The 15,583-nt window shown below is 54.9% G+C and overlaps 6 protein-coding genes across 6 annotated transcripts; 3 read left to right on the forward strand and 3 right to left on the reverse strand.

Annotated features, from left to right (window-relative positions):
- Window positions 1–292: 292 nt before the first annotated feature.
- On the forward strand, window positions 293–908 carry LTHEOB_2330 (DNA polymerase kappa; the record flags this gene model as incomplete). The annotated part of the gene is made up of 2 exons (XM_035511131.1): window positions 293–421; window positions 480–908. 2 exons carry the CDS (start codon window positions 293–295, stop codon window positions 906–908), a joined length of 558 nt encoding a protein of 185 aa, XP_035364039.1.
- Window positions 909–1,020: 112 nt separating this feature from the next.
- Window positions 1,021–2,760, reverse strand: LTHEOB_2331 (Hexokinase; the record flags this gene model as incomplete). The annotated part of the gene is made up of 3 exons (XM_035511132.1): window positions 1,021–2,439; window positions 2,506–2,579; window positions 2,634–2,760. 3 exons carry the CDS (start codon window positions 2,758–2,760, stop codon window positions 1,021–1,023), a joined length of 1,620 nt encoding a protein of 539 aa, XP_035364040.1.
- Window positions 2,761–3,630: 870 nt separating this feature from the next.
- Window positions 3,631–5,960, forward strand: LTHEOB_2332 (Protein prib; the record flags this gene model as incomplete). Its single annotated transcript, XM_035511133.1, has 8 exons — window positions 3,631–3,688; window positions 3,757–3,776; window positions 3,827–3,856; window positions 3,951–4,282; window positions 4,336–5,054; window positions 5,232–5,326; window positions 5,373–5,424; window positions 5,488–5,960. 8 exons carry the CDS (start codon window positions 3,631–3,633, stop codon window positions 5,958–5,960), a joined length of 1,779 nt encoding a protein of 592 aa, XP_035364041.1.
- A 1,030-nt stretch (window positions 5,961–6,990) lies between these two features.
- Window positions 6,991–8,037, reverse strand: LTHEOB_2333 (ATP-dependent rna helicase suv3; the record flags this gene model as incomplete). Its single annotated transcript, XM_035511134.1, has 2 exons — window positions 6,991–7,950; window positions 7,999–8,037. The coding sequence occupies 2 exons, from the start codon at window positions 8,035–8,037 to the stop codon at window positions 6,991–6,993; spliced, it is 999 nt and encodes a 332-aa protein (XP_035364042.1).
- Window positions 8,038–8,500: 463 nt separating this feature from the next.
- Window positions 8,501–10,868, reverse strand: LTHEOB_2334 (Helicase; the record flags this gene model as incomplete). The annotated part of the gene is made up of 2 exons (XM_035511135.1): window positions 8,501–9,791; window positions 9,856–10,868. The coding sequence occupies 2 exons, from the start codon at window positions 10,866–10,868 to the stop codon at window positions 8,501–8,503; spliced, it is 2,304 nt and encodes a 767-aa protein (XP_035364043.1).
- An 841-nt stretch (window positions 10,869–11,709) lies between these two features.
- LTHEOB_2335 (Sec1-like protein) lies at window positions 11,710–14,178 on the forward strand (the record flags this gene model as incomplete). Its single annotated transcript, XM_035511136.1, has 7 exons — window positions 11,710–11,743; window positions 11,804–11,841; window positions 11,900–11,987; window positions 12,042–12,188; window positions 12,238–12,440; window positions 12,498–13,130; window positions 13,180–14,178. The coding sequence occupies 7 exons, from the start codon at window positions 11,710–11,712 to the stop codon at window positions 14,176–14,178; spliced, it is 2,142 nt and encodes a 713-aa protein (XP_035364044.1).
- Between the last annotated feature and the right edge of the window lie 1,405 nt (window positions 14,179–15,583).

The following is a 15,583-nucleotide window of genomic DNA, read 5'->3' on the forward strand; positions in this document are numbered from 1 at the left end:
CGGAGGTAGGAAGCGCCGACTTCCCTCGCTGGTGGCGGGATCTGCGGCGCTTCGCACTGCCGAGCGTGGGCGGGATGCCGTTCGGGGGCAGCCACAGGCAGTCCACAGGAGCCCACTGATTTCAAAGCCCGGCCCCGACCCTTCGATGCTTTTGTAATGGCTCTCCCCGTTGGCTCCCATGTTGCGGTGCGCGCCCCTGCGTCGCCTTTTTCTACCCCACGCTCTGCGCCCCCAGTGTCTCCTTCCTAGTCTCTCCAGAAAACATACATATCATTCCTCCAACTCTTCAGCCATGGGAGACGTACAGGCAGGCAATGCGACGCCAGCGGACGCTCCAAAGCCAGCGGAGCCAGAACTCCCCAAATTGAGCGCGCACGAGTTCAGGCAATACAATCGTTTGGCCGAACACATGGACATGTTCGTGAGTACATACATGCATGCGGGGATCAGCCTTGACCCTCACACTGACACTTTGCAAGCACAACAACTTCCGTAATTCTTGGACGATCATGTATACGGCTTGTGAAAATAACAAGCGTCCCTCGGGCATGTCCATTCGACAGTTCATTGGGCTCGGTCTCGACTTCTGCCACCACCTGGACATACACCATAATATCGAGGAGCGCCACATTTTCCCCATCTTGGCCAAAAAGATGCCTGCTTTTCGCAAAGAGCTAGAGCTTTTGACTCAGCATAAGCAGATCCACAAGGGGCTGGAGAAGCTGGAACAGTATCTTGAGGAGTGCAGACGCGGCGAGAATGAGCTCAGGATGGATAAGATGAAGGAGATCTTAGACTCTTTCGGCAAAGTCTTGTGGCAACATCTAGACGAGGAGGTCAAGGAACTGGGTGCGGAGAACATGCGCAAGTATTGGACCATTGACGAAGTCAGAAGAATACCCATGTAGAAGAGAAGCTCGAAATATGCATAACGGCACGCCATGTGAATGATTTTACCAAGACGCTCAAAGTATCCCTTTTCACTCGAGTTAAGAGAAGAAGACGGGCAAGTCAAGTACCTCAAACCGCAGAAACTAATTGCTCTGACGCAGGGCCAGTGTCTGCAGCTGATAATTTCCTCTCTTCCACAACCTCAAGGCCCTTTCCCGTCGCGTCGAGCCCACCATTCGCACCAGCCTTTACTGCCTGTGCCCTTTGCTTATCGGCAACCATGGCGATAAGTGCTGCACCCACTCCACTTCCGTCCCGGGCAAGGCCAATACGAATGCGTCTCTCACCCTCGAGCCCAATTTGCGGAACATCTCGCAGTGCATCGCGAATGTTTTCTTCGAATCCAGGATAGTGTTCCACCAAGGAACCCTCTACTCCCACATCCAGGTAATTTGCCTTTCCAGACGAGTCATTGAGCCGGCCAGTCTTGACAACGACAGCAGCAATAGCAGCACCGCTCAAACGAGCCGCCCGCCGCCCGATGGCCTCAGCGATAATCTTGGCAACGGCCGCATCCTCTATGGAAGCTCGTGCAAGACCAAACTCCTTTTCGAGACAACGTCGGGTTACTGACAGCAAGGTAGTTTCGTCCGCTTCGATGGTGCTCATGATGCTCGTGTCCAGTCCGTAGGGCTTGAATAACGGAGAATCCTTGGAAAGGCGACCCTTCGAGGAGCTCTTGAGAAAACCAAGTTCTGACTTCTCCAAGACGCTAAGGAGAGCAAGTCGAAAGAGCTCTCCTAGGTACATTCCACTGACGCGTTTCTCAAGCATTTGCTCTCCTGGGTGGATATCGACTTCGTCAAGCTTCTTGTCATACGGCGTCTCCGGCAGGACCGTCAAACTTTCGTCAAACGAACCCCACTCCGTGTTGACAATCATGTCATTCGCTTGCTCATCTGAAAGACCAAGTCTCGTAACGTTCTCCCGTTTTTCAACGTAAGCCCCATTGGTACCAGTCCCAAAGACCGCGCCGAGTATGGATGATCCGTCTCCCAAAGAGGTGTAAGATCGTGCCATCAACGTTCCAACAGTATCATTTGCAAGCGCAGTGACACGAACAGGAATACCTAGCTTGTCGATCTGTTCCTGCAAAAGTGCACAGACGTCCTTTCCTATGGTATCCGGAATGTCGAAGCCTTTATCCCATCGGGCCATGATGCCTTTATCAATGGCGACCTGCTGGAAGGTAAAGCTGAAAGTGAAGCCAAGAGGAAGGTGATCCATCTGCATGGATTCACTCTCAACGACTGGACTGTCGCGCCCCCGCGCTTTGTGTGCATCATATCTCTTGCTGTAGTGCTTCTTCAGAAACGCTTCCACTTCGCGAGCAATGAAAGAAAAAAGGTCTGCAGATGTACTCCCAATCCTTAGATTCTGGGGGATAGTGGCCTTCGTTTGCTTAATGGAAAAGGTGCGGTTTCCGTGAAGCTCAACGCTGCAGACGCGACAATTGGTTCCTCCGATATCCACAGCCAGACAAACGCCCTAATGGGATTCCAGTCTTTAGCAATGCGCATGGCAGGTGGTGGATCGAAAGCGGATCACGAGTACCTTTTCGGTTCCAGTGGGCAGGGCGGTAACAAATGACGGTATCATGGTGTCTCCATCTTTGGCAAGTCCATCCTCTTGAGGCAATGTCAGCTTCTCATTCGTCAGAAATTGAAGGGATTGATTTGTACCCATCTGCTGCACGAAATGCGTTACCGTTTTCCGCACATCTTCAGCGGACACATTGAACTCGGCAGCAATACGCCTTGCCTCGACGACAGCAGGTCTCCTCGCTATCCTCGAAGACTTGGCCCCCATTGCCAAGTCGACGTGATGGCTGCGGAGTGTAGAAAGAGTGTAAAGGGGTCATGGAAGTGTCCAAAGACAGTCGGACCTCAGAGCAAATCAAAAGATGTAGCGCGGGACCCTTAGAATCCCCCCCAGGCACGGCGAACGTGGCTGCATATCGGACATACTTCCACCGAAGAGAGACGCGATGGTGAGAGTCGGCAATGTACGGACAACCCGGAGATGGGCCCCGATAAGGCCGGGGGTGCCATCTCATCGCCGTGTACTCATCAGTCTGGAGATATTAATATTGCCATTGATTCTGATTCTTTTGGGAGCGAGTCCCGGTGAATGTATCCGACGGAGAGAGCAGCCGGACAAGGGTTGGTTGATCTTGTCGTGTACATGTTGTACAAGCTGGCTGTCGCACAGTGGATCCGCACCGCGTGGACAAACTCCGGGGAGACTCGACTCAGAGCAACTGAGAATGGGACCGAATTTAAGCTCAAAGAATGCGGGAAGCCGCAGCCAGCATTCTCCACTTTGTGCACAACCCCTTGTAGCTCTAAATGCGAGATCGGCCAGATGTTTTTCAGCCGGACGGATATGGCAGCTTCTGCCCATTGTACACCTACAGACTCATTGAGAAGATGTGGCCGCCTGTGAGCTATGATGGTGGACAGTCAGAACACTTGACTCGTCTTCAATAGCTCACGCAAGGGGCGAGATTTGAGAGTTGAGGCAGGGGTGGCGACAAAAGTCGTGGCCAGGCCGGCAATAGGAAATGGCGCGCGGGCTGGACGGGAAGGTGCGGCTGCCGAGATCGCCCCCGCGCTGCGCGTCTACCGCGCTTCTTGTGGCACGACACCATGGCCCTCGTCCTTCCAATCGTAAGTTAATATGGCCTCCAAACCGCAGGAGAGCATCATCATTGGGCCTAAGCCCACCAAAGCATGCGGTAAGCCGGCACAACAAGCCAAGAGCATCCCGCCAGTGCGCGCCCGTGCTAACTGGCACATCCCACAGTCAACTGTCGCCGTCAGAAGGTCGGCCTTGATCGCCCGTGTGCCTCCAACCTGTCTGACCAGATATTTAGATGAAATGCCAGCTCGAACCAGGCTCAAGTGTATGTAGACGCTGTCGCGTTCAGAAAATCGACTGCATTTTCAAGCCGCGCGCAAATGTACGCCCACTGCCTCCACCCGTCCACTGTGCTCTAGACTGAGACCTGCAAGGCCGCCATCATCAGAGAACCCGTTGACGTGAGGTCGGAGCAAAATAAAAGACCCACCAGCGCAGATCCCGGCTCGGTGCTCGGACGCCTTGAAGTCATCGAGGCTCTTCTCGGCATCCGCCCATCTTCTAAAATAGCCCACCCTTCACCGGGTAGCCAAACAGACGCCGGCCCGTCAGGCATCCTTTCTCTTGAGGATGACGAAGATCCAGAGTTTAGCGGACTTAAACCGGCCGTTGCTCAGTTGAGGTGCTTGGCTAGGCAGCCCCAGAATGACACAATTTGGGCGCCTTCTGTCATGAAGCAGCTATGGACGTCGTGAGTCACATTTCTGCTCGGTCTCTGCCATATTTTGTCTAACCTGCGCATAGATTCCATGACAATGTCCCGGGACTCCACTTCCTGTCCAAGAAGCAGACGTTCTCATCACCTACGCCGCTTCTTCTTGCATCCGTGCTCTACGTGTCTGCCCTCCATCACCCCATCTCAGATATTGCTTCCTTGGCACCGCATTACTTTGTCCTAACATGTAGCGCTATCGCCGACCTATCTGTGCCATCTCCCCGCCAGAATGAACCATTCAAAGACGAAAACCTCACTGATGAGCAACGAGGGTTCCAGGATGTTCTCGGCTTGATCCTCGCCGGACTGGTGTCGGAAGCTTACATCAAAGAGACTGGCATCTGGATTTCGATTGGCTATAGAATCCTTCTCGACTATTGTCCGATGAATATTGACGAAAGATCACGAGAATGGTGTGGCCTCTTCCGAGGGCTTCAGATTATCGACCTCGAACACGCTTCGCTGTACATGTCTTGCCCGATCCTGCCGCGGAAGGCACCTTTGGCCTCGCTGCTGCAGCTCCAGACCTCTGGCGGCGACCCATACGACCATCTTACGCAGATGATGCACATTGGTTTGTCTCATTTCACTGGCCGTGGGATCCCAACGATATGGTCTTTCATTTTCTCGAACGAGGCCGATCGCTCGTCGCAAGGAGCCACGCCATTTACAGAAAATGATCTTGGCGTCATAAAACACTGGGCTCGGCAACTCGATGACTGGCTTGTTAGGTACAGCGGAGTTTCGCGTAAGTCCAGCGGTGTGGAAGGTTTGCGTGTCCTGTTGATCCACTGATAGGCAATAGGTCCTTCTGCAATCGACAATCCCAATCTTGCCTTGTTTCGACAGTATATACTGCAACGACTATTTGTGCTATCTATCTATCATCCTGCCAGAGGCTTCAACATGTTTGCTAGGAATGTAGCAACCGCTGAGCGACAAGAACTTCTGCTTTCCGCCCGTGCTGCACTCAGACTGCACAACGACGATCATGGAATCTGGAGCAACTGGGATCTGGTGGTAAGTTGATCGCTGAGAGTATTTGGCTTATGCTAAATTCCTATAGATGATCACCTGGGCTGCTCTGCTGGTCCTCCAAGGAATGGAGGATGGAACAGGTGAATCAGACGGTACATCAACCTTCACACTTATGGAAAGCACAAACTGACGGCTCAATTTAGACCTTCGCTTGATCCAATCGCACCTCTTGACCCTCAAAAATACGAGCCAACCTCCGCCTAGCCTTCGACATCAACTAGCCTCTCGCCTCGAAACAGATCTCCAGCGCCTCCGAACCCCTCCGACCAGTCCATCAAGCAACCCGAACGCAAACAACATCGCATCTGCAGAAAATCCCGAAGAAACAAACCCGTGGGCTCTCTTCAACCAGGACAGCATCCGCCTTGACTCACCTTCATGGCAATTTGCACCGAAGCAACAATATTTCAACGGGCCCATGTCCGTGGACAGCCAGCAGCAGATGCCCGTCGATCCCATGAGCGTACAAGGAACTTCATCAGTCATCCCCCCAGCAGGAGGACCCAATGGACCGACCGGACCTGAGCAGTGGCCGCCGGCGCTCATGCGCCTATTCGGCAACGGCGACTTCGACATCGATCCGGAGAGCGGCGAACCGGTCAATGATGTCTTGTAATTCCAACCCCGCTCCACCATCCACTACTGGTTAACCAAAGGTCTATTTTTCTTTTTTTTTTAAAGTCACTTTCTTGACTTGGCTTCACCGGGGGACATTACGCCTGAATCTCGCATGGGCACTTGGATTCTAGGCTTGGATGAAGTGTCTTTCGCGGCACGCAACAGATTGATCTTCCGCGCCACTCTCTGCTTTAGAGGGGCAATCCCCCCCCGAACGGTACTGTTACTAGAAGATGCTTAGGATTGAGCGTCGTACCGCCACCGTACCCCTGGGATCACCGTTTGATGTAAATGGAGTTTTGAGCGTGCTACCAGGAACAACCGTCGTCGACGTCTGGGGTTGCCTGCTTGAGATTCCTACCGGATTGGTGTCTGTTAGGATAGATCCTCAAATCGGTTCGACCAGAGAGTCCCGACCCCGATCGGCGGCTAGCATGCGGATATCGATCAGAGCGTAACTTCACTACTATAACTTCTGGTGAATCAGGATTCAGATGGAGCGCTGGAAGAGCACTGGTATGACGGCGGCGGCGACAACACAGCGTAAGAATGTGGAGAAAGAAGGGTCGATGGCTTCGAGGCGAAGAGATTGTCTGGTCCAATAAGAGAAAAGGACAACGACGGTCCACTGTCCGACGTTGCGGGGATTTTGAGCGGTTAGAATGAACATGATACGATGCAACGTTATGTGAGCACAGCAGAATGCGCGAGGCAAGGAGTTGTTCAGAAAATAGGTATATCGATCTGTACAACTGCAACGAGCGAACATCGGATATCATGACAGAAAGCGAGAGGCTGTAACCAAAACAAGAAATCAAGAGTCTATGCTCGCCTCCTCATTACAATTATTATGTGCTGTGATCCGTTTCATTTCCAATGCCAATGCTATGCTTCCAAGATGCAGAAACGTGAACCGGACACGCCATTTCTCGACTCTTTCCCCTCTTTCCCTCTTCAAAAATCATCCCCAGAAGGGAGACCTTAGACGGTTTGATCTAGATGCATTGGAGGAGTAGAAGAAGGGTTCTTCAATGAGCATCGCGAATCGACTCGAGGCTAACCGGGCGAGGCAACTGAGGCGGAGGGGCTGGCGGACCGGTGCCACTCCTTCTCCTGCGCTCCCTCTCGCCCACACCCGGCGCAGGCTGCAGGTTGGTGCTCTTCCTGAACTTGCCGCCCATGCCGCGCATCCACTCGCCGTCCTCGTCGCGGCCGAGCCAGTACTCGCGGCCGACCGAGACCATGGCGCGGCCCAGCTTGCCCTGCCAGCCCTGGCCCTCTTCGCGGTGCTCGGCAAACGGGTTCTCGGCAAGCTCGTCGGACGGGTTGCCGGTGTGCAGCGTGTACTGCGAGGCCGAGGTCGCCATGATGTGCTGGCGCAGGACGTTACGGGCGTATGCGAGCATTATGACGACAAAGTAGAGGCGGACAGCCCAGAGCGCAGAAATGATGGTGATGCTCATGACGCTGCCGCTCTGGAATACAGCGCTACCTAGGCCAGCCGCCGGGAAGCCGCCGTCGCCCGAGCCGACCGCGACGGCCTCCTGGCCCGACGTCAGCCCACCCGCTGGTTTGGCCACGACGTCGACCTGGCTGACGTTATACTTCGGGTCAGTGAAACCGGACGTGTCGCCGATCATCTTGCCGCCCGACCCATCGGGCTTGCTCCCGTGTGGGTGCTGCGCCAGCACCAGGAACCAGGCGATTCCAAAGGCGGCGGTGTAGGCGGCGTTGATCACAGTGTCGATGGCGTAGAACCAGGCGAGTGCGAGGCAGCGCAGCGGGTCCTGCTTGCGGATGTACCGGGCCAAGTAAACGGTGAGGAAGAGGGCGATGATGGAGTAAATGTACATCGACAGTTGTAGCGGCGAAACGTGATAGCCGGTCGCGAGAGCCAGGATGCCGTAGAAGCCGGTGATTTTGTTGACCAGGATCGTCAGGACGACGAGCTCGACGCCGGTGCGCAGCGACATGGCGTAGAGGAAAGTCTGCAGGCGTCAGTCACTCCTGGGTGGTAGTCGCGCGTGGGCGCTTACGGAAGGACGAGGCATCTCCAGCAGCGAGGAGCCGGCCATGATGGAAAGGGTTTGCGGCCGATGCGACCGCTGCTATCAGGCGAAGGGTCGAGGTTGGAGAGCGGGCGGGCGAGAATTGAGCGTGGTGATTAGGTTTGGCTAGGTAGTGTGTCGAGGCGCGGATGATGGCGGCTGCGCGGCCGAACAAAACCCTGGGGCCAAAGCCACCCTCCGGAAGCGCAGCAATCTCCCGGCCCGACGTCACTCAGCCCTGCCAAGCCCTGATCACCATTCGCCCTCATAATGTACGACACGTTCCTTCGGGGCTCAAGTGTGTTTGAGCGATGCAATAATCAACCGCTGCAGATCATGCCATACGTGAATATGTTGGAAAAGGTGGAGACTTGTCCGATTCTACGCCACTGCTTCCAGCATCTACGCCCGTCTAAACCTCAAAAATCGCTTTTCATATCTTACAGAAATTTTAGTTTTCCCATGAATGTTCAAAAAAAAAGGTGCTTCCTTACGGACCAGGGGCCGTATTCGTATCCGTTCCTCTTGCATCCACAGACTCGTTCATCCGTCTATTACCCTCATCGACCTCCAAATCATGGGTCCAGTCCCGATCGTCGTCATCTTCTTCTTCTTGAGGCCCCGCCTTCCTGAGTGTCATTGCGGGTTCAGCCTCCATGCTCTTATCTGCGACATCTTCGAGCACCGCCTCGTGTGTGACATCTGTCGGCTCCACCTCATGACCATCTTCAGCACCATCAAGGATGTCTGCCTCTTCATACCGACTTCCCGCCGGCACCACTATTTCCTCCGTTTGGTTCTCTTGTTGTTCCTTATCGGCTTCTTCGGCTCTCTGCAATTCTTCGCTGAACTCCTCTGCCCTTGACTCCACTCTCGTGCGCTCCCTGGATCGGATCTTCTTGAGCGTCATTTGAGTCTTCGTGAGCTCATTGAGCGTCGCTTCTATCGCATCCTCAACCACGCTCTTTGCGTGGAATGCCAGAGCTCTCGTGGAAAAGACGCCGCTAAACCGATAACTCAGCCAAAGGTAGAGCACAATTGATTTGTGAAGTTCCTCCAGTTCCCGAAGATGGTTGCGATCGGCGGTTACAGGTCGGTCTAGAAGGCTCCAATTGAAACCTTCGATATCCAGCAAGTCACCGTTCTTTTGGTCTGCCACACACTTTGCCAAATTGTAGAGAACTGTTCTGCCCGTCCGCGTCTTTATATTGGCAGGGGCTGCGCAAAACGTGACCTTATCCAAGACTGAAAGGCCTTCAACGGGCTGGACAGTGTCAGCGATGGTCAGCTGATCTTTCAAGACGCACATGTGGAATCGGGTGTGAATGCGAGAAATGTCATGCAGGCGCAGGAGGATGTAGCTGAATGGCGTTGCCGGGGGGAAATAATTGGCAAAGCGCTCAATGATTGGATCTGGCGGAAATAGACCTGCTGTCTTGATCGCTTCGGGTTCTGCGTTCAAAGCCTTCCGCACGAAGGTCATGTGTGATCTTTCAATAGTGGTTACCAGGCCGCCCCCGGGTTTTGGCTCCGCAAACTCAAACTGTCCTTTCTCGAGGTCCTGGGGAGCATTCTTTGAGGCGACATCTTCCAGAGTAGTAACTGGAATATTGGTAGTATTGGAGCTCTTCGAAGCCTGCTCGGCCTCTTTATTTGCTTCATGTGCCGTCTTGTAACGCCCTGCTCTTCCAGCAATCTGCTTCAAATGCGGTATCGAAATGGCTACTTCCTCGAAGCCGTTAAATTTATAGACGGATGCAAAGATGATGCGCTTGATGCTCCTGATCATCGTCAGCCAGGTTATTTACTACTTCAAAAAAAAAAAAAAAAGAACACTTAACTTACAGATTCAATCCCATGCCGATGGCGTCACTGGCAACCAGAACATCATATCCGCTATCAGGATCGTTGAACAGCCTGGCCTGTTGTGCGCGTGTCTCAGGAGGTAAACTGCCATAAACAATAGCAACCTTCTTGCCTGTCTGCTTTTGGATTTGTTGGCGTAAGGCATGGATTTCCATGACAGAGAAAGCAACGATACAATCCCCCTTGCGGAGTTTTTTAAAGTCGAGGCCAACATGCGCGTCGTCCATTTCCAGAGATGTCAAACGGTTGTAGTGGTTAACTTCGACTTCATCACCCATGGAAGCAGCTAGTTCGCGGATCAAGGGTACAGTCCTTGCTTCACCGCAGAGATGGAGCTCTTTCGCCCGCACTCCCAGCACGGCTTGGGTCCAGGCCCAGCCACGCTCAAGATCACCAATCATCTGGATTTCATCGATGACGCAGACATCCATCTTCATGTGGAGTGGAATCATCTCAACGGTGCAGGAGACGTGATTTGGGGGTTCTTCGCTTCCAGGCCGCCGCCTTTCTTCACCAGTAATAAGCGCGCATGGGACTCCCTTGGCATTCATACGAGTGTATACCTCATGGGCCAAGAGGCGTAGCGGTCCTGCATAAGTTCCCGATTCCACCTCCTCCAGGCGCTTCAGCGCATGATATGTCTTGCCAGAGTTCGTAGGACCAACGTGCAGGATGATTTTCCGTTGCAGCTTACGGGTAGCAGGATACCACTCGGAAGGGTATCGCAGGTCGGCCAAAGCTTTCTGGTTCTGGTAGTCGTCCTTGGAGAATGATATCGTCGACGCAAGATGTCCTAGGAAGGCGTTCTCGAGCTGAAGATTTACGCCTTTCGGGCCACGATCCTTGAAGGCTTTCTGCAAGTTTGAGACGAGTTTTACCGTCTCTTCGTCCTCTTGATTCAGCTCTCCTCTCGCAGCCTCCCTAAGGCGTGAAGCCATGTTCGCACTGAAGGTTCTCCAGTGCTCCTGCGCCTCCCCTGCGGCTACTCCCATGGATGCGATTGTTGGAGATTTCGTAGCAGTGCGGCGTAGATCGTTGAGGGCCTTGAGTGCAAATTTGATGGCGTAGGTAGGAGGTAGGTTACTGCGGTCCACCACTCCCACGCGTTTAACGCCTGACGAATCCCCGCGTTTCGATGGGTGGCCTGGTGCGCGTCTGACTGGCAGGCCCGGTAGAGGCTCGAATGCCGCAGCAGGTCGAGATTTAACTCTCGTCTGAAGACAATTGGGTTAGCAGTGCGTGGTGTCTTTGCAGATTAGGTGTGGTGTACTTTTTGGCGCCATAGCGGCGCTGAGGTGTGCAGTGAAAGTGCATGTGTGGCGACGGGAATGCGCCTGGGAGCGAAAGAGCAGAAAACGCAGACTCCCGGGCGGCGAAAACGAGCTTGCATGGCGCAGTCCTGTAATGACAATGCGCAATGCGAGGCTCGGACGGGGGAGGAGCAAGCTGGCGGCGGAGAGCGAGCGGCCGGATGGACGCGAGAAAGTTTGGATAGAAGTCATGAAGGCGTTGCGATCGGCGTCCGGGGCGCTAACGCTGCCGGTGCCGTGGCTGGTTGCGACGCAGGCCCGCGGGCTGCTGCTCCGCCGCCGCAGTGCGCCCAAAGCCGCACCACAGGGCCCGCCGCCTTTGATCTTGGCCAGCCCACCGCAATCACCTACCCTGTGCCTGAGCAGCGCCGCCCAATCCCCGTCCCTGACCTCCAAAGAGCCGCGTCCGCTGGCCGAACAGCATCCCCCCGCTGCCTCTGCAAGAGCTCCACCCCCGAGCGACAGCTCCGGCCCCGCCAGTGAGCTCCCGTCGTAGCGCCGCCTCCGCCCATCGTCGCCCGCCATGGGCGTCTCCATTATTGACACGCAGCGCGAGAGTGAGCGAGAGCCCCGCGCGCGACCTGTCTGCCCAGCACCCTGCTGACCCTCGCGCGCAGTCATTCTCGACACGATCCGCAACACAGCCAAGGGAGAAGTTTGTCCCGGTGCCCCTCGCGCCCACTGCTCTGGCTGACCCCTCATGAAACACACAGTGGAAGGTGATGGTCGTGGACGAGGCGAGCCGCAAGCTCATAGACAATGTTGTCAACGAGGATGACATTCTGAACGAGAACATTACCAGTACCGCCCTCGCCCCGCCGCCTGCGCCGAACCCCCCACCTGACTGAGCTTCAGACATCGAGTTGATCACGGACCGCCGACCTATGAACAAGGATATGGATGTCGTGTACATACTCTCTCCCCAGCCGCACATTGTCGACTGCATCATGGCCGACTTCGAGCGCCACCGCTACCGCAAGACGTTCTTGATTTGGACTTCCCGTGCGCTTTCCCCTCTGTGCCACCTACGTCCCGACTGACAGCCTCCCAGTGCTCCCCGGCCCGCTTCGAGAACGCATAGACAAGTCGCAAATGGCGCGCGATCAGATCGTCCTGTTCAGGGTCCTTAATATCGAATATTTCCCCCGCGAGTCGCACCTTATCACGTTCCGTGATCCATGGAGCTTCCCTATCCTGTTCCACCCCGCTTGCAACAATCTAGTCAGACGCCACTTGGAGGAAATGGCTAAGAAGGTGCGCATCCTGAAGTAAAGAGCACCCCAAACTCCCCGCTCCTAACCCAGCGCGTAGATTGTTTCTTTGTGTGTGTCGCTTGGAGAATACCCCACGATCCGCTACTACAAGCCGAAGAATCCCCTTCACGAGGCAAGCGTGCTGTGCTCGCACCTGGCACGATTTGTCCAGGAAGAGATAGACATGTACAAGAAGTTCCACCAGAACTGGCCTCCGCCCTCGAATCGTCCCCGCGGCGTCTTGTACATCGTGGATCGTTCAATGGACCTTCACTCGCCTCTGCTTCACGAATTCACGTATCAGGCCATGGCTCACGACCTCCTACCAATCAAAGATGGCGACAAGGTCACGTACAAGACAGTTCTCAACGAGGGTGAGGCCGACGAGGAAGAGAAGGAGATGGAAATAGGAGAAAAGGACCAAATATGGGTCGAAAATCGCCACAGGCACATGAAAGACACGATCGAGAAATTGATGAACGACTTCCGGAGGTTCTTGGCCGACAATCCGCATTTCACAAACCCTGACGATGGTGATACTACCAACCTGAACACCATCAAAGACATGCTTGCTGGTTTGCCGCAATTCCAGGAGATGAAAGGCGCCTACTCGTTGCACTTGAGCATGGCACAGGAGTGCATGAACCTTTTCCAGAAATGCAAGTTGCCAGACGTGGCATCGGTCGAACAGGTCAGTAGAAGCTTATCAACCCCGATGAACGATTCTAATTCTCCTGCAGTCTTTGGCAACAGGCCTGGATGAAGACTACCGTAAACCGAAGAATATGGCGGATCAACTTGTTCGAATCCTTGACGAAGAAGACGTTAGCCCTCCCGATAGGCTCCGCCTCATTGCACTGTATCTCTTGTACAAGAACGGGCTTCTCCCCTCGGACCTTAATCTTTTACTAGCACATGCGTCGCTGCCTCCCCAGGACACCCAGGTCTTGAGGAACCTTGACCTTCTCGGCGCCCGTGTGGAGAAGCCGCTTAAAGACAAAGAGCCGGCGCCACCGCCACTTTTCCCTGCCAAGCAACCTCCTCCCGGCGCAGAAGAGGAGTACGCACTGTCCCGTTTCGAGCCAAACCTCAAGAGGCTACTCGAAGACCACGTGCGTGGTGCCCTTGACCAGAATGTCTTCCCCTACACCAAGCCTCATGTGGATGCGGCGGCCGACCAGGCTGCACAGCAAGAAGCTGCTGCCGCCGCTTCCTCACTTCGGTCCGCTAAACCCACGTGGGCGAAGTCGCGCATGGCATCTGTGGAACCGCGCCAGCGGATTATTGTCTTCATGGCCGGCGGTGCGACCTACTCCGAATCTCGCTCTTGCTATGAGCTTAGCCAAGCAACATCACGCGATATATTCCTCGCCACCTCGCACATGCTGACGCCGGGGCTCTTCCTGCGCCAAGTTGGTGACTTGACTATGGATAAGCGCCGTCTCGGCATTCCTATGGAGCAACCGCCGCCGAAAGCACCGGCTCATCTGTTCGAGAGGGAGCCTGAGCCGAAGCCGCCTGCACCACCGCCACACGAACAGTTGCACAAGCTGCGCCAAATGGCCCCACCCCAGCCCCCAACCCAACAGATGGCCAACATGCATATGGGTCCAGGTGGTTCGAGGCCGCCGAATGGCGCGCCTTCGCCTGCTCGAAGCCCGGCGCCGGGCGGAAGACCTGAGAAGGAGAAGAAGAAGCATCACTTCTTTTCATCCTCCAAGAAGAAGGACAAGTATTGATTTTGTTTGATTAGGCAACAGCGGTGTGTCTTTTGGAAGGACTCGGGCTCTCGTCCTCCACAGCGGACGGTCGGATTTGCATAGCGGGGGCAGCGAAGCGGAGAACAGGCGTTCCGGATCACACGTCATGCGCGCCTTGACGGCGCCTGCTTTATCTGTGGAGTTTCAGATGCTTGTTTCACTCTTGCTGCAGTCGGCGGTTTCGTCTTTCTTCCAGCGAGTCAATTTGGTAGGGCCCTGAATGCGCCTGGCGTGTAAATATTACGCGTGTGGCTATACAGATCAATCTTTGCATTATACAAAATCCCTATGTCTCGTCTGCTGGTGACCGGTCCAACTCAAGTGTCTCATCCAAGCGATGGAGTATTCATTGCCAAGTCAGAAAAAAGCTTACTCATAGCGTATAGCTTTGTCATAAGCCTGGCTGTTACCCCGGCGCCGTATGAATTGGATGATAAACAGTAAAGAAAAGGGCGTACAAGAACGTCGGCTCCCCAGCTACGAAAATTATCGCGTTGCATGGTCTCCGGTGACACAGCATCAGCGAGATTCATCACCGGCATGCTCAACGCTCCCACTTTCCCAAAGAGTCCCCGTTACACCTCAGCCGCCACTTGCTCAATCAACACAGACAAAAGCGTCTCCAGATCGCTTGTCCTCGAGGGATATATGATTACGACAAAAAGAATACCGGAATAAAATCGACCCAATGTCATATTATCCACCGCCGCCGCCGCCTCCGCCGCCTTCCTCCTTCGTGGCAGCATCAGGCCCGCCTACGACACCTCACACGACGCCGCAGCCGCCCGCGACGCCGCGCACGCTGCACTCGTCCGATCCCGAAGTCCTGACGCCGCCCGAAGGCCCCTACCCAACAAACTCGACGGCGACCGACGGCGACAACGGCGAAGATACCAAACCGGGGGCGACACCGAACTCGCCACTCCCGCCCCCTGGCTCGCACACACCACAGTCATCCTCCCTGCGTGCGGATTGGCTGGCCTCGCGGGCGCCGGAGCATTACCACGCTTCTCTGTCTTCCCCTTCTCTCCTTCAGCAGCAGCAGCAGCAGCAGAGGCCGCCACCGCCGCAAGAGCCGGGTTGGTATCGAGAGTGGGAGGGGCGGGAGAGGGAGAAGGAAGAGAAGAAGAGGCGGGTGTGCGGATTGAGGCCTGGCGTGTTCTGGATTGTGATTTTGCTGCTGGTGTTGCTGCTAGGAGGCGCGATAGGCGGAGGGGTTGGGGGAGGGCTAGCGGCGTCCGGGTCGCGTGAGGCAGCGGCGGAAGAAGAAAGGTACGTTGCAATTCTCTCTTCTCTCTTCGTAGGACCATCAGGAATGATGATATTGGGGCCATTCCGCAAGTTTGCTCTCTGGAAGGAAGCTTCCGTGAGGTTGCAAAAGGAA

This window comes from Lasiodiplodia theobromae (genome assembly GCF_012971845.1).
Source record: "Lasiodiplodia theobromae strain AM2As chromosome Unknown scaffold_6, whole genome shotgun sequence".
NCBI classification, from domain to species: Eukaryota; Fungi; Ascomycota; class Dothideomycetes; order Botryosphaeriales; family Botryosphaeriaceae; genus Lasiodiplodia; species Lasiodiplodia theobromae.